This window comes from Podarcis gaigeae, assembly GCF_964106915.1.
Source record: "Podarcis gaigeae genome assembly, chromosome: 11".
Classification (NCBI taxonomy): domain Eukaryota; kingdom Metazoa; phylum Chordata; class Lepidosauria; order Squamata; family Lacertidae; genus Podarcis; species Podarcis gaigeae.
In genome coordinates, this window is record NC_139687.1 from 27,908,550 (window position 1) to 27,931,070 (window position 22,521).

At 43.4% G+C, this 22,521-nt stretch overlaps 1 protein-coding gene across 11 annotated transcripts in view; it reads right to left on the bottom strand.

Moving 5' to 3' along the window:
- CAST (calpastatin) overlaps positions 1–19,332 on the bottom strand; it is a 59,078-nt gene extending 39,746 nt beyond the window's left edge. For 3 of the 11 annotated variants that reach the window (XM_083702291.1, XM_083702289.1, XM_083702277.1), the window contains exons 1-3: positions 18,989–19,332; positions 6,642–6,701; positions 2,112–2,183 (exon numbers count right to left, since the gene is read on the bottom strand). In XM_083702291.1, the coding sequence (XP_083558417.1) occupies positions 2,112–2,183; positions 6,642–6,701; positions 18,989–19,039 (183 nt within the window). In that variant the 5' untranslated portion in view covers positions 19,040–19,332. Of the gene's footprint in view, positions 1–2,111; positions 2,184–6,641; positions 6,702–14,748; positions 14,899–18,988 lie in introns of those variants that run through there. The other 8 variants (XM_083702290.1, XM_083702287.1, XM_083702286.1 and 5 more) reach the window with 4 other exon arrangements.
- Positions 19,333–22,521: the final 3,189 nt, after the last annotated feature.

The following is a 22,521-nucleotide window of genomic DNA, read 5'->3' on the forward strand; positions in this document are numbered from 1 at the left end:
CAACCAAGTCAACTCACAATAATTAAAATCAGGTGAGCACAACTCAGAGACAACAAAAACTCCAAACAGAACACAGCCTTCAGTAAAATCACTTCAGTCTGGCAAATTAAAAAAGTCTTCATATGAATTACAAGAAAACACTCAGAAGGAGGCCATTTGAACCTCATTGGGCAAAACCATTCTACAATGTTGGTGTAGCCACTGAGAAAGCCACCTTCCTTGGCCCACCCAACAGCACTTCCACTATGACTTCCCTCCTTGAGTTTAGTGAACAGGTAAGCAGACATGGGAGGAGGCTTACTACCAAGACTTTGAACTGTGCCTGGAAACCAATAGGTAAAACATAGTTGCACATGCATGAATGTTTTATGATTATCTCAATGCAGGACATTTTAAGGGATTAACAGGATGCTAGCTTCCTCACAGTGCTGTGAAATACCCAAAACCCATCATAGCACCTCAAAATTTAACACAAAAGTCTGCAGTTTTCATTCAGATATTTTATACATGTATGCAATTGGTGTACATCAACCACATGATTTCATTTGGACCCTGATTTGGAGCTTTCGTCAAAGCACTTTCTAGGTGCCTGATTCATCTCAGGGTCTGCCCAAGTCCACGCTGTCTTCCAACCTGCTGCGCACATTGCTATTGGGAAATTCAGCAATGGTTATAACCATTTTTTTCTCCTGACATGCATGCATTAAATCTGCAAGCATATTTTCCTCTCCAGAGTCAATAACGCCTACCAAATTACAGACAGATAGATCAAGGCACTTTGTGCTAGATACCTTTGATTTATTTTATTTTTTAAGGTAATGCCTAAACCCCTTTTTATTTTGGGGTGAAATTTGATGAAATTTGCAGGTAAGGTCACACCTTCCAGAGGCATAAATCCTCACGGCAGACATCATTCTGTAATTTGTCATTTTCCCACAGGAACAGCCATTACAGTTTTGGAAGGGGTAAAAAAGAAAAAGAAAAAAAGACTTGCTTAATCTTCTCTTCTCTAGGGACGCGGGTGGCGCTGTGGGTTAAACCACAGAGCCTAGGACTTGCTGATCAGAAGGTCGGCGGTTCGAATCCCCACGACGGGGTGAGCTCCTGTTGCTCGGTCCCTGCTCCTGCCCACCTAGCAGTTCGAAAGCACGTCAAAGTGCAAGTAGATAAATAGGTACCACTCCAGCGGGAAGGTAAACGGCGTTTCTGTGCGCTGCTCTGGTTCACCAGAAGTGGCTTAGTCATGCTGGCCACATGACCCGGAAGCTGTCTGCGGACAAACGCTGGCTCCCTCGGCCCATAGAGCGAGATGAGCGCCGCAACCCCAGAGTCGGTCACGACTGGACCTAATGGTCAGGGGTACCTTTACCTTTACCTTAATCTTCTCTTGTGTTTCATGGGCAATTTGACAGAAAATCTCCACTCTGGTGTTTGCTCGCCCTTCTCCCATTGCTTCACCATCATTATGGCAAATTTAAGAGACATTACTTTCGGTTTCAGCAGAAGCCTGTCTGCAGCCTTTTGTGGGGAGTGGTGGAGGGGTGACACCTGTATTGTCAAGGCATCACAACTCACTTCAGGGCCCACTGTTTTAACTTCTGTGCTCCCTTCCAGAGATTCTGCTTTGCCTCTGATATGCCAAATATCCACAAGGCCCTCCTACACATTCTGTTGAATAGGGCACTGATTTTAGTAACTTGACTACAGCACTTTTTAAATCATTGTTGGATTGACTTGTACAGATCCTGATTCACCTCAGGGAGGCAGAAGATCCCTCTGAGGCATTTCATTACACTTCAGGATTCATATGAATCCAATGCACATAGCCTTAAAACGCACACTTAAAGTGGCTGAATCACTGAGAACACTGAAGTTTCAGTTGACTGATATACCACTCATCTATATTATTAATTTAAAATATGAATGAGCCACATTTTAGGTTCAAACCCTCCAAAGTCAGCTTCCAACAATCTGTCAACAATATAAGAACCCACAGTCAATTTAAAGACAGATGACACCAGCATAAACATTCAAGATTAGATAATTAGTAAAGCATTTGCCGGTCATGCTTCCAGGAATATGACGAACAGTTCTATAACCACTCAAGTTACCTTACTGATGGAAGATGTCCCACTTGTTTGTGTTTTAGGAGATTCAGTAAGGCTAGCACTTTCAGGTTTCTTCTACAAGACAAAAAAAATTTGAAATATTAATTTAAAAGTAAAACACTAATGCTGTAGGGAAAATCTTCAATAAAGATAATGTTGTATCCTATTTCCAGAGCTTTTTTCCTTGCCATGTTGATGATGTACTGATTTGTAGTCAGCAGTTTACTAAAGTGCAATTACTTTAATTCACTCATTAGCAATCTTTGGGTATCATGTGAAAGTAGGAATATAAATAGGAACATAGAAAACTGCCTTAAACTGAATCAGACCATTGGTCCTTCGAGTTAAGTATCACTACACCAACTGGCAGTGACTCTCCAGGCAGGGAACATTCCCAGTCCTACATGGAGATACCAGGGATTGAACATGAGACCTTCTGCATGCAAAGCAGACGCTCTATCACTGAGCTATGTCCTTTCCTGAATAACAACTCTGCTGTTACCCCGGATAAAGACCTGCCCTGGGAAGGGATGCAAAGATTTGTGCTCTGCTCACCTTATAGTCAGCTTAAACAGGTGATGCACAGACTGTGAATGAGATGTGTCCTCCCCTTTCAATTTCCTTTTTAGTATTAACCAAGGGGTTATCATAATTGGAAAAAAATCAGCAAACCATGGCAGGGACTTCTGGTGACGGATAGGTAAACTTTATTCGCATTAGCCAATGGCCATAGCAACATAAAACAAGCAATATGTACAACTTCTGGTAATGGATTGAAAACCATGGTTGCAAGCAGGTTGGAAGGGGAAATGATTGCATCAGCAAAGGGTACCTGACATCATGGCAAATAATAGTTGATACCAGAGGCAGTTTTAGGGTGATGTAGAATGGAGCACAAGTGGTGGGGGGCACAGAAAACCGAAAGTGAACCACTGTTAATACTACACCTGAAATGCTCTCAAATGGGCTGGCTCTTTAAATAAGTAGGTCTCTATAAACAGGACATTGCATAGACAATCAAGTACAAGGAGCTTCTCCTGGCTTTTAGCCTTTTATTATAAATACATATTTTCTCCTATATTAATAACACAGGATGGATTGAAAGATGAAAACTAAGAATGGTGCAAAAAGTCAATGCAAACATAATTAATTAATTGCCCTTCTCTGTCAAAGTTCCAGCATCTTAATATGAAAACAGGCAGGCAGATCTGCAGACTGCTGACACACATGTAGGCAATTTATCCTCTGGTCACAATATTTTTAAACCCTTCTCTCCCACTCTCATCCAACCTGCATGAAAACCTTGGAATCAATTATTTACTATCTCATTCAAGAATTCAAACATGTCAATGAGACCAGGCTGAGCTGGTGGTTTTTCACACTGGGTGTCAAGTTAACACACTGAGTTGCCCTTCTCCAAACATTTCCATGATATTCATATTGGTCCCTAGCTCATGAAGAATCTCCTTAAGATGTATATTTTTAGGACACACCCTATTTTTGTGGTTGTAAGCTGCTTTAAATTGTTTCTGATGTTCTATTTCAAACTGTTGTGACCCATCCTGGGACCTTAGGGTGAATAAATCAAATTAATCGGGAAGTTTTTAATGCTTGATGTTTTATGTTTTTAGATATGCTGTAAGCTGCCCAGAATGGCTCAGGAAACCCAGCCAGATGGGCAGGGTATAAATAATAATAATAATACCTGCCAAAGAATTTCCATCCAAACGTAGTGTGAAACAGCCTTAAGAAATCTATTTAACCCAGGAATGCTTGGAGCTTTCCCCAAGAATAGTAAATAATATACTAACACTGTAACAACATCAAATGTCCCAGATGATGTTTTAGAGTGTAACAAAAACAGCTGACACATGTCCGTGACTTGTGCTTTCAATCTGAATTGGAGATTTTCCAAGTTGCTCTAGTCAAGTGAGACAGTAGACAGCACATCACCCATGGCCTCCATCAGTAAAGATAGCACCACTCCCTCAAAGAGGCATTAATGATCTCTTTAACCAGTGCAGGTAGTCATTCCTAGCTTAGAAGTGCTTAGTATTGGCTGGGCCATATACTATGCATTGGCTGGGCCATATACTATGCATTACATAAATTATTTTTATATATATAATCTTCTCTGTAAGATTGCATATATCAGAAAAACATCTAACACACTACAAACAGCATCATAGAAATGATGTAGCACCCATTCTCCTAGCATCTTATAGTTAATGATCAATTTGAGGACTGTGTCTATTAATGATGCGATGAATGATGCCACAACAATATGAAGCTCGCTAGGTAGCCTTGGGCCAGTCAAGGTCTCAGCCTAACGTACCACAAAGGGTAGTTGGAATTAAATGAGGAGATAGATGCATGTAGGCCACCTTGAGTTCCTTGGATGAAAAGGTGGGGTATAAACAAAATAAACGAATTGTCCGATAACCAACAGATGCTAACTCCAAAAAGACATCTCTTATGCAAGCCACTCTGTGCATTCCTACTGAAAGGTGGTATATTAAGTGCTATAATACTGTTATGATTTTGGGGGGCAGACTCCTCATAATCCTAAATTTAGTAATGGGGTAGAATTTAGCCAATTTTGGGAGTACGAGGGGAAGATGCCAGGCCAGTGAAACATACCGGCTGAACCAGTTGCCTGAGCACCCACAAAATCCCCATGAAGAGGCTGGGCACCCAGAAATTTCAGCACCAGGGCCATGCACACTGCATGGCACCCACAGCCCCGGGCACGCACAGTCTCAGGGCCAACTGGCACTCCTGCCTGTAAATGTTAGTTTGGGATGCTAGTCATTCATTCAAAGTTTGACATTTTAAGAGAATAGCAAGAACTGGGCTCAAACTTATTTTGAAGTAGGAACACTCATGCTGGCCTTTCAGCAAGGGCCCTGGAATAGAAATGTTCCAACCAGAATTGTTTTGCCCTTTTACTCCCACCACCATTACCACAAATTGTGCAGTTTCCAAATCAAGGAGTAAAAATTGGCATGATGCAGGGAAGATTGGTTCAGGAGGCAAAAACATAGCACTGCCAATGTTATTCAGACAAGTAGATAGTGCCAAACTCCTCCTTGGAAGTAAGCAATGTACAAGGCAAGGCATTCAAAACTTGACACAGAAAAGGAAGTACCTACAGTGCATGTATATTACTGCTACTCTGTGCACATACCACCTACCAGTGGATTATCCACTTTGACAGTGCAGAATGAGGAGATAGAAAAGGTAGACAGAAATGGCTAAGTTAGAAAGATGCTGAATGTGCCCATTCCTTAACCGAGAACACTAATCTCAACTTAGAGCAGGGAGTGGAAGGTCTCCAGTGGCTGTGTAGCCTCTTATTGTTGTCTCTCCTTCCTGGACTGGGGCCAGTAATGATTCCTAGTAATGTTTGATAGCTTTCTTATACTTATGTATGTTCAGTACAATGGAAATGCAAATGTGTCAAGTTGTTTTCATAATTAAGCTCTCAGGATTTTCTTCTTTGAAAGTACAATACAATGGCTGTCCATGATATGCCAACATAATAGTCATATCCACCTAAGTCGTACACTGGGTAGACCCATTGAAATCAGTGGACTTGCATGTCTACTGTGAGCATGACTTAGCTGGAAACATAGAACCTATTAAGCCAGACTCAACTAATGAGTACTGCCAACAAAAGTCCACACAAGGACTTCCAATCGTGCAATGGGATTTCTGCTCGGCAAGCTAAAATGCTTACACTGACGGAAATATTGCCATAGCCCTACATTCAATTCCACCCACTGTCTATAAACAGTTATTCATGCATTTCCAGTTTCTGTGTCTTCAGGAACTTGGAATTCAACACAGCACAACACCCTGCTTTATGCAGGTAGGCTGAAAAAAAACTTAGACGATGAAAGGATTGAGTTGACAAAGTCAGAGGAGATGCATTACAGCAGCCCTTGTTCTCCAGGCAATACAATATCTACTCATCTGTCTAATGAAAGGCAGAAGAGATCCTGTTACAAGCAAATTGCCATTTAGTCAGGAAGTCTCAGAGATTTAGGTGACATGATGGCTGGTGTGGCTGAAATGTCAGGTTGCTGCTCTTCTGAATCGAGAGAATCCTGTTACAGCGCTCTAGGTAGGAATCATTAAACAAAGCAGTTTGGTCTGTTGTACCTCTCAGCTTCCTCGCTCTCCCCCACACTATGTTTCCTTCCCACACTATTGAAATTACAACTGGGTTCAGTTACAGATATTGCGCTGCAAATATTTATGTAGTGCTTCATCACTCCTTTCATCCTCTAAATTATGGCAAACAAAGCAATATTACTTTTTGCTATTTTCAAATCATGAAATCTAAGCAAACAGTGCACTGTGAGAGCCTTCACCAGTAAACGTTTTTTTAAAATAGCAATTGCACACAGGAAAATAGGAATTATTTATGCATTTTGAGTTGTTAGCTGCCTTGACTAGCACAATAATTTTGGTCAAAATTCATTACTGTAACATAATCCTAGTAATAAAAACATAATGCTTTATAGTTACCTCCACTGCTTCTGCTCCTTTTTTATCTCCCGATGATCCACTTGCATTTTTAGGCCCACGCTGTAGGAAACATAAAGACAAACTGTAAATTAAAGCAAACAAATGATACAGCCAAGATATTGGCCGTGACCCATGAAGTACAAACCTATTTCTCTCCACACCCACTAAAACTTTGGACTTCTATTTCTTGCAGAGAAATATCCCCTTCTATACCATGTGAATCCAAAGCCTATGATCACTATGTTTTGAACAAGTCAGGATCTGAAAATACAGTTTTTAATTTGTTTAAGATCAAAATTCACTCAAAATCCTGGTACCCCTAGTCTCCTAAGTGGGAAATAACAGGAAACTGTAGTTAGTTTAAAATTATTCAGTCATGGTGTGCCAAAAAGGGAGGAGTGCAGGGATGGTGTGAAGGCACTGCACAAACCACTGGTCATGACCCCTAGAGGCTTACATCACTGATGATGGGGAATTGTAGTTCTGCATGGCCAGAGGTCAGGAATGATGACAGTTGTGTGTCTCCAAAAGTTGTTGAGCCACAACTCCCCATCATCCCTGATCACCGTCCATGCAGGTTGAGGCTGATGCAAGTTGAAGGCCCAACAACTTCTGGAGAACCTCAGGCTCCCTATTCGTGACTTATATGGCATGGGACCAGGATACTTGAAAGGTCCTCTTAACCTGTATGAGGCAGCTCACACATTAAGATAATCAACAGGCACATAGCTTGCCAAGAAATATACATCCTAACTAAGCAGGCACATCCACTGTGTGACCCAGAGGTGATGCACAGTGGAGGCACCGTGTGGCACTGCTGCTTGCTCACCTGGAGAGGGATGGGACAGGTGCAGTGGCAGCAAGATTAAAGAAGAGTTAAGTTGGTAGCAGCCCAGTGGTGTGTGCACACCAGCATGGCCTCTGCTGCCAACCTTGGATCTCCCCCCCCCCCCCAATTTTACCTCTTCTTCATCTCATCCCTACTGAACGAAAGGTGCTGCTGCTCTACCCCATTGCACATCCTTAGTGATGTAGCTTCATGTGAATAAAGACCTGACAGCAAAAACAATCATACTAATCTACCATAATAAATCTACTATATCAGCTCAACAAACTGCAGTTCTACAAAAAATTGTACTGTACACTTTACACGTGTACCATTTGCAACCTTGCAAATAAATTGCACTGTGTTTGCCTGTAACTGTTCTGGTGCTGAGAATGATATAGGATACAGAATATAAGATGCAGCATTTCTATAATACAAAACGTATAACCACAGAGGGTTTTATATTGTGTCACTTCAACAGTCCTGTGCATATAATGGAGACTTCATCCCACAGGAGATAGTATCTCCCCTTGCATGAATGCTTTTCCTGCGAAGCACGCATTTCAGGAATTATGTGCTTAACTCTCTAATCAGCTAAACCAGCACCTAATGCTCTAATTAAAAGGAGGAAATAGCTTGCAGCATGTGTACGCCTCTATAAAGCACACTATTTTAGGTATTAATATTTCACAAGGTGTTTGCATTTGCTTTTGAACTAGCACTTTTAAAACTTTGTGAAATCATGCCATAAACATACTTGATCTTCTGCACGCACACAAACCCATCCAACCACCAATAATTACAGTTGGTATATCCAAGACCTATGCCATCCGTTGATGCTGCTTCTATATACCCCTACATCTTGTTTTATTGCATATATACCCAACAAGCACAATATGGTGTATATGATCCCTACAGCTTTATCCTCACTACATCAGTGGAATATATTGCCTGACTTTGGGCAAGCTGCTCCAGTATGTTTCATGGTTGATCCAGAATTTGAACCTTGGTCTTCCTTGTACTGGTCTTACGGTATAATCACATTGGCTCTTACGTGAGAAACATATTCACTTCCAGTGCACCATGCTTCCCTAGAGAGCTTTTCATTTAAGGAACTATTTTCTGAGGCTGGTTCACATATACTGTACACCACTTGATATGTTATCATTTGATGCCTCTAAACGAGACAACTGAATTATCTCCTTTGGACAGTAATAAACTTAGAGTGAACCTTAGGTGATGGGTTTATTATTGGTGAGGAGTCTGTGGTGGCTCATTCATAAATCCAAGTCATTGCATGACGCTACAGTCAATAACTGCTGGAGATGCATGTGTGAACTAGCCCTAAGTCAGTCATTCTACATCACTATGATCCAGCTATAAAAATTCTAAAGAGTCATAAATTGTCACAGCTTTCCCACCAATGTAAGTAAGATTTCTATCTAAAGAGCAGCATACAGCTATAGGAATATGCTGCATTCAGTCACAGAATTTTGAAACTTGAACCTGTATTTTCTTTGGGTGGGGAATCAATGCAAAGGCGGCGGCACAAATCCAAAGTCCAACATTTATCTGGCTATTGATGTTATTACTGTACCAAAAGTAGTACCTGGTGTTTAACTAGAACCACACTTTCTTAACATACCCAAATAAATGGAGAGCTATTAACAACAGTCTAAGGAGTACAAGTAATTTCTTAGCTTGTAAAACCACAGCAAATCAAAAGAAAACTTTGAGAGGCTAAAGTTGGATAGCTATTGAACACGACATTCCAGTGAACAGCGTTTTCAAGTTTCTTCACAAGCATGAACAATAGCGTTCAATGAAGCAGACTGAAATGCCATAAAAGCATGTTCTTTCATGGCCACACCTGTCAGATCTGACTCCTTGATCAGTCAAGGTAAGCCTCATAAACTGGAAGGCACAGACCTCCGTAAAGACAGAAGCTAAAATGTATTTGGAACACGTTCAAGATTTCTCTCATTGACTTCTATTATCTTTGGAGCAGACACATGAAGACTTCCCTGGTGATGGGATGTTAACAACAACAACAGATTTATAAATCACTTCCTATGAGGCATCGGGGGGGGGGGATCACACATAAAACATTGACAATATAAAGCAACAAAAACAATAAGTGCATATAAAAAATAACTTTCCAATCCAATACAGATGCCAAATGGGAAAACAAACTCAACTTTGAAGGTGTGTTGAAAGAGAAGTGTCCCACAGCAAGAGATGAAGGAAAGTTCAAATGTCAATGGACACTGTGCATAAAGTATTACCTCATCCACATAGCTGAACATCTTTATCAGAACTCCGGTCCATGGACAGCTTTCCCATTCCACAAAATCTGCATTTGCTTCTGATGACAGGAGCATCCCAAGTAGAGTTTCACTTACACGATGCTCCTGCCAGTGGAAGCAGGGGGGCTTCCTTCGGGCACTTGTACCCCCTTAAAAATCTGCTCCAAAGAGTTGGGGGGCCCTCTGGAGCAGAGCAAGCAGTGCTACTGGAGGGAATCAATGTCTCTCCCATACACTGCTATAGATGAATTTGTTTCCTGTTCATAGAAGCCTAATTACAGAACATTGGCTTGGATCCTCACAAAATATTTTATTCTCTGTATTTCGAGCCCCAGTAAATATATATATAAAAAAAATTGTGGTTAGATTGGAAAATTTGGAGGGAGGAATCAAAAGGGAGCTATTAAATAAATAAATAAAAGCAGTATTGTTAAATGTGCATATGTACATTTAAATGTAATATTGTTACAAAGTTGCTTGCAAACTAACAGAAGGCACAAAAATGCAATTTTGTATCATTTAGTGGACTACAAAGAAACATTGCTATTAGTATGGTGCATACCACAACTGTTCATGCCAGTCCTTCACTTTTTTCATGACTGAGTTCATCCTTTGTTGACTTGTATGTAGCAATAATTTTCAGATACTGAGGCATTTGGTATAGCACACATTTGCCATTATGTAGCCATGCAATGTTTCTATTTGGCCAGGATATAACACACAGCAATTTATAAATACAAGATACAGTAGTATGTTCTTAGCTCACAAGATACATACATACGATTGCAACTTGCCCTTTGCACAAGAGGATGGCGGAAATGTTGCAACCACAAGAGAAAATCCCAGCAGGTCACTGGAGGCACCTAGGCAGCCTTCCCTCTTTAAAACATGCAGGAAGACACACCTGCTATTTCAATGAGATTTGCATCCAGTTTCTGGAAGCAAATAAATAATTGTTATGCCGTGTTTCATCCACTGTGCATGAGCACATATGTGCAATATCACATACTCCAGATTCTGAAAATTATCGCTGTGTATTAGCCCACAAATGGTATCAGTTTGAAGCTTTGCTGATAAAAGCACACAACTGGTTGGCTATCTGACTGCCCTGTTTATAAGAGAGATGAAGAATCTGTGGCCTTTCCAATATTGCTGACTTCCAGTTCCCATCATCCCCTACCATTGACTATGCTGGCTGTGACTGATGAGAGCTGAAGCCCAACAACTTCTGGAGAACCACAGATTCCTTAATATGCAACATGAGAGTTCGGGTCTTCTGCCCTGGAAAAAAGGGTATCTTATCTTGTTCATTTTATCACTTTTGCATTTAATAAGTCACTTAAAACCAATCAAAATGGCCTATGTGTATATCTGTCACAACCCTTTTAGTATGTGTAGAAGAAGAAGAAGAGTTTGGATTTGATATCCCACTTTATCACTACCCTAAGGAGTCTCAAAGCGGCTAACATTCTCCTTTCCCTTCCTCCCCCACAACAAACAGTGAGGTGAGTGGGGCTGAAAGACTTCAAAGAAGTGGGACTGGCCCAAGGTCACCCAGCAGCTGCATGTGGAGGAGCGGGGACGCAAACCCGGTTCCCCAGATTACGAGACTACCGCTCTTAACCACTACATCACACTGGCTAGTATGTGTGGTTGTTTAACACACAAACCATATGTGCAGCAGGGCCATCCCAAGACTATGTTGCTGCCCAATGAAAACAACATTGGTGTGTCTTCATTCAGTATAGAGGTGCCAACTGCACTTGCATGTGAGTGGCAATGGGATACCATACTCCACCATGCTAGAGGGCAACAGGTTGGTTGGGGAAAGGTGCAGGACAGCCATGTGACACATACAAACACAGCATCAGCCACATGAGAGAGCCACCCTACCCTACCTAACAGCAGGAATGGCCCTGTATTGGCCTACATTTAGTCCCTGCAATTAACATTTTGCTGCTGAAGTAGATTTAGGCACAAGATCTTAATACAATCTTGAGCACCCATGATTACCTGACTTTGATGGCCTTGCCAAACACTTTAGTGTTCATTTACCTGTGGATTGCTGGCACAATGTTTGGTTTTCAGTGGTATCACTGGTAGCCAGTTAGGACTCAAGAGATCTTTGTTTTACATACTAGGATGCTAAACTTGCAAGTTATGTCATTTCTCATAACTGAGGCACAAGTGAGATAAAGAGGTTGACTGGAGGTCTATGGCAAAGTTGCAGGCCAGCCACATTTTGCCAAGCCTTGGAGATTTGTCTGTATACAAACACATAATGTGTGGTTTTGAAAAGGACTGTGCATTCTTACTGTTTCATTTAAAGACATACTGATTGCAAAACTAGAAGCCCAAAGTTTATACCGCGTTCCTGGAAAAATTAATACTCCAGAACATGCAAGAAAAATGATTGTTTACTTCAGGCGTCTGCCTGGAGAATTTAGAGCTAACAAGAGGCGTTGGGTTCAACTCATTTTATGCACAATGACTCCCTGGGTGGTTCTTACCATCAACGTGCCCATAAGCACAATCTGTATATGACAATCCACAGCTGCTTCATTATGCTTCTACTTGAATTCCCAAGTCTAATTAAGAATACCAACTACCTTTCATCTACACCTGCTAATAGAAGCTAATTGATTCAGTTGTAAAGATAAAACAGGAACCGAGAAAGAAAATTAATATTAATTGAATTAAAAGTATGCATATCCTAATAAATTCCCTCTAGCAATGGGGGATCCTTTTTTCTATCCTCTTAGTACATTCCGAACTGAATGTGTGGGTCAGTCCTGCTATAAGCCATTGGTATAGCCAAGGAGGGGGGCAGGGGCAGCTGCCCCCCACTAAATAAAAATCAATAAAAATACTTAACTGAGGTTTTCCTCCCCCTAACAAAAGCCTGCCCTCCCCAACAAAAATCCTGGCAACGCCCATGCTATAAGCTAGAGATTTCTTTCAAAGCTCCCTTCAGGTGGGAGGCTGTCCAATGCTGAGTTGCCGCCTGGTGTATGTTTCAAAGCATCAACTGGGCCAGATGTTAGCCAATCTGGTCTCTGCTTTCAAATGCATGCCTTCTCAGGAGGGAGGCTGGCCAACCTACCACCTGAGGAGAGATTTGAAAGTACAAACTGGGCTAGCAGATAGCTGGCCAATTCTGCGTTTCCAAAGATGGAAACCGAAGTCCAGATAAAATTAAGCAATGGGCCAGATATAGATTGTGGGTCATGGGAACCCTCCCAAAAACACCCTGTGGAAATCAGTATTTGAATATTTTGCACGAATCGGATAAAGTTACTAAATCTGCAGTCCTATCCCAAATTATCTTAATCAGCAGGACTTGCAATCAAAACCTAAACATATCTACTAACAAGTAAGTCCTACTGAATTCATCGGGGCTTGCTCCCAGGTAAAGGAGGTTAGGGCTGCAGTCTTGATCCAGAAATGGGATTAAGCCCCAACTGAATTGAATAGGTCTTACTTCTGAGGGAGAACTGTGCTACAAATGCATCTGTGTTGAGTAATGCAGTCAATTGCTTTTATTTCTCAATTATGGCTCCAATGCTGGGCGCATATTTTGTTCTCCAACCTAAGCAACCCCCACTGTAGCCTCTTACATGTGGCCGCAAGTCACCTGAAGCTGTGCACAACCAGTTACATGCAATACCTGTTTGTTTAGAATATTTATACCACATTTCCTTATATTGAGTTTAGTGGCCCTAGTGCATTTCTGTCAAGACATTGACATACTGTCAGTCAATTGGGATCCAGATAACTATTACTGTATGAATGTAGCTACCTGCTTCTGCCCACAGATCTCTCAGGGTGTATTATTCCACCACCACCCCTTTTCTGCAATTTTACAACTATCCACTAGAATTTACAAGGTCAGCAAATTGAAGGGATGGCTGTTTTGGTTTCTTTTATTTTTTAGTAATTGCAGGTTTACTTGAGATGATCTTGTGTGATGGGAACTGTCAAACTTCAAACAGTTGTGATTTATTTTAGGAGGTGCCCTCAAGCCAGAAATACCATTAAAAAGTAAAGCTCTTAAAGCCAGGAGCTTTTTTTTTTTAAGTGAAATGCTAAACTCTTTTCCAATAATGCAGTAAAGCCTACTACTGTCATTTTAGCATCAGAAAAAACGAACCTTTCCCAATTAAAAACATTACTGAGGGTGGGGGAAGAAAACTGATTTTTTAAGCAATCTATAAAACTTTGCAATAATACAGCCCAAAAGTTCCACTACAATTCTAACCATGTCTACTCAGAAGAACATCCAACTGAATTCAGTGGCATTTACACTCAGGTAAGTGGGCTTAGGACAGCATGCTTAGAAGACCTGTCATTAATTTTAATTAGCTGTGGGTTGTATGTCTAGTCTCCATAATAAGAAGGAATATTAAAGCCTGACTTGTCACAATATCAGCACACATCAAAAACCCCGAAACTACCAATAATTTCCTAAAAGATTCACATGCCATTCTCTCAAACCATCCAAGGTCATGAGTGCCAACCGATCATTCTTGACAAGCATGAGGAAGTATTGTACTAAACAAATTGTCCATGGTCTACTTTATTACATTCCAGGCAAAAAAACCAAAACCAAAAACCATGCACAAAAGATTTATTCCCCAGGTCTTCCGAACCACTTCCACTTTCCCTCTGTTGTGACGCCCCAAAAGCTCCCCACGTTTTAAAGTGAAAAATGCTGCAATGGAATCCTGCGAGCTACTCTCCTCCGCATACCATAAGTGGGTGAAGTTTCCTGTTCTGTGGGAAAACGAAAACCTGGCGTAACCTGCGCATAGGTGTGCACTTAAGCTCTCCAGCTGAGCTTTCCCCTCCATTCACCCAATTGCCCATGATGACTGACACTCCCTGACAAGATCTATACACAGTCAGCAGCGTGAAGACCAAAAAGAAACAGCACAAAACCCACAGCAAACAATCAGAGTACATCCCTCTTATTTACCGTCGCATACCACCAGCTTGCAAAAGCCATCCTGGGTTCCTGCTTCCTCCTCTCCGATCGATCCCTCCAAACTTCAGCTTCAGCAGCACCAACTGCGCGCTCACAAACTCAGCTACGAGTGGCTGGATTGCATTGCTTCCTCTACTAGGGCGGGGCAGGTTGGCGGAGGGGAAAAGGGGGCGTGGCCTGGCCCTTGTTGCCATCGGCCCCGCCCCTCCACAGGCGGTGAAGCCAGAAAGGGCGAGGCAGGGGTGGGGTGGGGGTGCTTGCGCCTGTTGCGGCTGCTCCTTTGGGTTTGGCGGCAGTGGCACAAAGTTAACCCACAGCGGGCTTGGAGCGCATAAGTTCCGGGGGGAGAGGGAAGATCTGCGGCTAGTGACGAGCAAGGGCGTGCTCTGTTCGCCTTCAGGGTACAGAACCTGTAGTGGGACCTCCCTGGTGCTGGCTGTGCTGCCTGAGCCCTGGGCTAAGTGCAACCATACACCCCCCCCCCAATAATAGATTTTTATTCATATTTAAACACGAGAAAATAAAGCAACAGATGCCAAATAAAACGAAGCAGAAGTACTGTACAGAGAGCCAAACAGACCAAATCATAACATAGATTTGAAGCACACATCCCCAAATCACAGGAACTGTAGTTCGTTAAACTGTAGTTTGTAGTTGTAAGCTACAGATCCCGAAGTTTTGGGAGTGGGCACTTTCATAATAATAATAATAATAATAATTTATTATTTGTACCCCGCCCATCTGGTTGGGTTTCCCCAGCCACTCTGGGCGGCTTCCAACAAAGATAAAAGATACACTGAAATGTCACATATTAAAAACTTCCCTGACAGGGCTGCCTTCAGATGTCTTCTGAATGTCAGGTAGATGTTTATCGCTTTGACATCTGAAGGGAGGGCATTCCACAGGGCGGGCGCCACTACCGAGAAGGCCCTCTGCCTGGTTCCCTGTAACTTGGCCTCTCGCAGTGAGGGAACCACCAGAAGGCCCTCGGAGCTGGACCTCAGTGTCCAGGCAGAACAATGGGGGAGGAGACGCGCCTTCAGATATACTGGACCGAGGCCATTTAGGGCTTTAAAGGTCAGCACCAACACTTTGAATTGTGCTCGGAAACGTACTGTATGGTGTGAACTGTAAATGTTGAGTGTGGCCTGAGGTAGGATTTCATGTCCTCCCCCGGCCTAATTCATAGTGGGCAGGCAGGTCCCAAAGTTTTCTGTTCCTCTCCCCAAACCGATTTCTTTCAGGAGGAAGGAAATGGCTCTGTCCTTTTCTCCTACAACTACCAGGGAGAGCTTCCCCTATTCTGCTTCCCAGTTGGATGGGATGATGTTGGCAGCCCACAACTAAGGAAAGGCACTCTGCACATGTAGCCAGAGGAGTGGGGGGGGGCATCTGCCCTCCCCCAAATCAATAATCAAATAAAAAAATCAATAATAAAAATACTTAAAAAAAGATCGGTTCTGTCCCCTCTAACATAAATCCTGCCACCACCCCACCACCCCCAATAAATCCTGGCTAAGTCCATGGTCAGAGGTAAATGAAATGCTTATTGTGTATGTGGAGGGAGAGTTTTTATATCATTCAGGTCCCCTTTGAGGGGGAAGGGGCAGGTCACTTACTCTAGAGTAGGTTGGGTTTAACCTCACTGCAACATTGTCCCCAAGTGCTTTATTCCACCCACCCACCCACACGGGGTGAGGGGGGAATTGCAGCTAATAATATGGACAAAATGAAGGAGAGGGCATTATGAGAAAGAGAAGGGTTGTTCACACCAGCTGGCAACTGCAGAACTCGGTAGTGGACTTGGTCACGGGGAAAGTTGGCAGAGACGGGGAATGCTGAGGATTGGCTTTATTGCAGACAGGGAAGGGCTGGGACTGAGCTGTGGCTATAGACACTGGTCTCAAATTAAACACTGAACTGAGCTACGCCAGGCTGCCATCTGCTGTTCTACAGAAACACAAGCAGCTGCCTTGCTTATTTTTCTAAAAAAAAGTTATTTAACAGAATTTATGTACGACTTGATTGCAATAAAGCCACTAGGTGGTTTACAAGAAATAATGAAATTATAAATAAACACAGTTAAAGACCATTAGAACAGTTTTTAAATAATTAAAAATAAGAGTAAAAAAATGATTGAAGAATATCAGCTTGTCTGAATAGGCTTGCTTAATAATAATGTTCTAAGCAGGCTCTGACTCAGACCATTGGTCCATGCAGCTCAGCACTGTTAGCAGAACCTCTTCAGGGTCTTAACCAATGCTACTGAGGGATTGAACCTGGAACCTTCTACATCAGGCATAGGCAAACTCGGCCCTCCAGATGTTTTGGGACTACAATTCCCATCACCCCTGACCACTGGTCCTGTTAGCTAGGGATCATGGGAGTTGTAGTCCCAAAACATCTGGAGGGCCGAGTTGGCCTATGCCTGTTCTAGATGCAAAGCCAGATGTTCTACCCCTGAGCTACAGGCCTTCCTTGGTTAAAGGAGGAGAAGCTCTAAACTTTGTCTCCCTGGTTGTTTTGAAAGTGAAGAGTTATTGCCCAAGATATATCATTTCCCCTTATTTCTTCGAGAAAATGCCCTGGACAATCTCTTGCCGCAACTCCTTAGGTCTCAATTGGATTGCTGTCTTTCCCACTCTAGGGACTCCTCCAGATCACTTATTTATTGAACGTTCACCCTGATCGGCTTTCACAAACCTTTTGTGGCACTTGGACTATACCAGGTTTTTTACTGAGCATTCATTCTGATTTGTTTGTGCTGAGGTTTCATGACAATGAACATCCATCCTGATTTGCTTGTGGAGGATTTCTTCCTGTTAATCATTCCACACATTTCAGTTCAGTTCAACAACTGATAGTACCCTATCAGTTTCCTAACCTCAGAATCCTCTTTTTTAATAGTACTTTTGTTGCACTAGGACAACGGGGACATTCAATCTACTTTAATTGCCACAACTTAAATTTCACATTATGATGTCTGAATCTCTTGAATGTGCTTGAATGCAAAATACATACGGCCTGGAGGGATCCTAGAAAGCTGCTTACATCACCCATCATGATTTGTAGAGCTGGGACCACAAGGATCATCTAGTCCAACTCCCTGCAATACAGGAATCTTTCACCCAACGTGGGATTCGAACCCACAACCCTGAGATTAAAGAGTCTCATGCTCTACCTACTGAGCTTGCTTACAGCCAGCAACACATTTTCAGGGCCCATGTACGCATGATGTGTTGATGACAAATGCCTCTGAGCACATACAGAGTGCCTCCCAACAGAGGAGCCAGGAGCAGCCTGCTTGCGCCTGGGATTAGTAGGCAAAACTTCCAATTCCAAAAGCAGGGCCTCGGGGCAAGCCTGACCCCTTCAGTTTACCAACTGCAGAGAAGAACCAGCACATCTTGTGCCATTTTAAAGACTAACATTTTGGTGTGGCATAAACTTTCAGGGACTGGAACCTAATTGTTCCTTTTTATTTATTTATTTATTAAAAAATGGCACAATACAGCCATTAACACCGCCTCAACAGACTAACAAGGGCTACCCCCTCTGGAATTTGTCCAGAAATGGTTAGTCACCGAGCGAGCCTCACACACCCAGAGCCTAAGGGAGGCGCCCTGAGCTTTAATCTCCACCCGCCATGATACGACAGGGGAGGAAGACCGCTCACTCGCTCCCCACAATCCCTCGCGGGGGACAACTCTGCCGAGCTCTGCCCGGACCTCTAGTCCTGAGTCGAGACGCGCAGATAAGACACGCGTTGCGTCTCTTCCTGGGGCCGGAGCGAGAATGTTAGCCGTCTGTTGGTGGGCGGCCCTCTCCGAAATACGCCCCACTAGAAAGGAGGGGAACTGTCACCTTCTCTCAGGACTGCCATGTTCCTGGGGGCGAGTGTGGGGCAGACTCCCGGGCCTACCCTCTCTCTCAGGGGCTGCGTCTGAAGGGGCAACGGGAGAGTTGCGCCAACCTTGCGCTCCCTCACTTGCGCCGCTGCTGCCGCCGCCTCGCCCCACCCAGCCCCACCCACTGCTCTCGCTTGTCTCCTTTCCTTCTGCCTCAGCCCCACAGGGCGCCGGAGGGCACATTCCTCAGCCCGCCCCCCAGCCCGCTTCTCTTCCTCAGCCTCTTGCCCCGCGGCAAAAAAACCCCACACCAATAAAAACAACCACTGGGAACTTCGTCTGACAGACTCGCTCCCAGGCCGTCCGCCCGCGCCGCTACTTACGGATCTGCCTTCTTTGGCGGGAGTTTTCTTGCCTTTCTGCGGCTGGGACATGTTGACAGGCGGGTGGGTTTGTTTCCCCCCTCACGTCCTCTGTGGCGCGAGGACGAGGCAATAACAACTCCCGCCAGAGGGAAGGCGAGCGAAGCGGGCAGGGTCCGGGCGGCTATGAAGCAGCTTTTCCGACGGCCACCCCCCCGGTGGTGCCAAAAGCCAGGCACCGCTAGGTCCCTCCTCTTCCTGCAGCCGCCGCTTTAGCAACAAGCAACCGAAAAAAAGCTCTCGGCTTCGGTTGTTTGTGGAGAAGGGAGGGACAAAAAAGACTCGGTGGCGAGTTTGTTGTGTTTCGTTCGCTGGCTAAGACGTTCAGCTGAGACTCCTGACCGGGCTGGGCGAGGCTACATTTTTATCTTGTTTGAGCTGAGCGCAGTTCTCTCAGGCAGACGGGGCGCTGAGCGAGGAAGAAGACGATCCCACTTTCTTGCTGCTTTGGAGAGACTTTGTTTCTGGCAGGCAAAGACGAAGCCTCAGCCTCAAAACAGGAAAGTTCGAAGGTTGTCGAGGGCCTAGTTGCTGCTGATTTTACTGCTGGATTGTTTAAGAGGGCATGTAAATGGTGGTGTATTAGCCAGAGCATTTGGGTGCTCCCTAGTTTGTCCATTCTCCCCCCTTTTCTTCCTAACCGAACACTGCATGTAACACTAATGTCTCACAACAAACAAAATTGATCTGCAGAAAATGCAACTTGAAAAAACAGGCAATGCATGTATTTTTCTAAACTAAGAAATCTTTAATAAAAACATTTTTTTGTAAGAAGAAGAAGAAAAAAAAGAACAGGAAAGTTCCCCGGCCACTTCTTGAAAGGGGAAATGGTAACAAACTGCAAAGCAACTTTCAAAAAGCCCAGAAGATGGAAATCATAGGCCAAAACATCTGGGGGTTGAACTTCTAGCCCAGCCAGTACTCCTCCTACATGATAAGACTTGGCTCAGTTCAAACAAGATAAAAATGTGCCTCACCCACCAGAAGCTTAATATTTTTCAGCAGAATAAAACCTACCAGATATGTTTGCACAAATAAAGGAAACCACTGCTTCCTGAAGGCACACAAGTCTGGACCAGATCGGTGCCTGGATGGGGGAGTGCATACCCTCCAACATTTCTCTGATAGAAATAGGGATGTCCTATTTCATCAACATCATAATTTTATTATTTATACCCCACCAATCTGACTGGGATAATTAATAATAATACCCCACCCATCTGGCTGGGTTTCCCCAGCCACTCTGGGCAGCTTCCAACCAAATATTAAAACATAATACAGCATCAAACATTAAAAACTTCCCTAAACAGGGCTGCCTTCTGATGTCTTTTAAAAGTAAGTTAGTTGCTTATTGCCTTGACATCTGCTAGGAAAGCATTCCACAGGGCAGGTGCCACTACCAAGAAGGCCCTCTGCCTGGTTCCCTGTAATCTCACTTCTCACAGTGAGGGAACCACCAGAAGGCCCTCGGTGCTGGATCTCAGTGTTCGGGCTGAGCGATGGTGGTGGAGATACTCCTTTATGTATACAGGACCGAGGCCATTTAGGGCTTTAAAGGTCAGCACCAACAATTTGAATTGTGCTCAGAAACGTACTGGGAGCCAATGCAGATCTCTCAGGACCGGTGTTATATTGTCTCGGCGGCCACTCCCAGTCACCAGTCTAGCTGCTGCATTCTGGATTAATTGCAGTTTCCGGGTCACCTTCAAAGGTAGCCCCATGTAGAGTGCATTGCAGTAGTCCAAGCAGTAGTCCATTGCAGTAGTCCAAGCAGGAGATAACTAGAGCATGCACCACTCTGGCAAAGCAGTCTGTCGGCAGGTAGGGTCTGCGTACCAGATGGAGCATACCCTGGGTGGCTTCCAACATATATAACAACATAATTAAACATTTATAAAACCTCCTTATGCAGGGCTGCACCTTCTGAAGGTTGTGTAGTTACTTTTCTCCTTGGCTCGGGGGTTCACATAACTCCATACCCTCCAACATTTCTCTGATGCAAATAGGGACGTCCTAAGGAAAAGCGGGACATTCTGGGGTCAAATCAGAAACCAGGATGGCTTCTGTAAATCTGGGGCTATCCCTGGAAAATAGGGGCACTTGGAGGGTCTGGGAGTGAAGTCCTGTGTATGCCACCACAGTAAAGGAAGAATATAAGAAGAAAGGGCTGAAATCTTAGTGTACACACCTGGAAATAAGCCCGGTTGAACTCAGTGGGACTTGCTCCTGGGTAGACATGCCTTGGATTGTGCTTTAAGTGCAATTTCAACCCAAATGTATGCTTGTTTATAACATTTCAGCACTGTTGTCAAAATAGGTTCAACTTGGGCATAAATAAATAAATAAGCTAATAAGCTGCTAGTAAAAGAAAGTGAAATGTACAAATCTGTCCAGATATAAACCTAATAAACCATGGAAATGTAAGCCTACAGCATTAAATCATCTGTGAGATTAAAATATCGTACTCGCTAATGGATCCACCTATGAAACTGGTGGTAGGATTCTGATCTTTTTACTCCCTCACAACATGGTGTGGCATTAAAATGTTAGCTGCCGAGAGCTGGAATTGCTTGATTACACATTTATTTGCTTTTGAGTGTTTAAATTGCCCTTGTGCCTTGACTATGCCATCTGTGCCTTAACTAAGTACTTAGCCCAGAATTTCACCACTAATATGGAAAGTGAGCCCAAGCAATCACCACTTCAGGCATGGTTAAACACAAGGTCCCTCCAGATATCCTTTTTATTGTGCCATTTTCATTTCTTTTTGCACTTGCAAAAGTTTTGCGGCAGACCTACAGCTTCATTTCTTTTACCTTCTTTTTAAAAACAAAAACAAAAAACCACAGGTGTTTCGGTTTATTTATTTTATTGCCTTGGTTGTGCTATAGTACAAGAGTGGCAATAATGCGGTAGCACCAAAGAGGCATTGCAGAACAACTAATAAAGCATAATGATGTATGAATGGTCCCGTATAAATCCACCCTAATGCACTATTATTGTTCCAATGACATGCTGAAGAATACATTTGGGAAGGGGTGTGTGTGTCAGTCTGGAGGGGCTCACAATAATGACGATGATTACACCAAATATGACACACACTAATATGGTTCCAGGGCTGACACAAATCCTACTTGGCCACTGCAGAATTCAGAGAGAAGGCGCCTGGAAAAAGGATGAAGAGCACTGAACATAATGCCTGCATAACAACAGTCATGCTATCACAAATCACAAGATAGCTGGTTTAGATGCCAGGGCTGTAGCTGCCCTTTGCACACATTGTTCAATTGCAAGAGTCAGAGAGTTTTGTCTAGCATGAAACAGGATGGTGACCGGCTTGTGCGGCCCCTGCACTGACGAGAAAGTCCACACATATGAGTCCAAAACTCTGAAATGCAGCAGGCTATCCTTTCCCTGCTAACTCCCATAAAGAGGCTCTCTATATTGTATGTTGCCTTTATTTTATTTTTACAAACCCATCTCCACCGAATGTG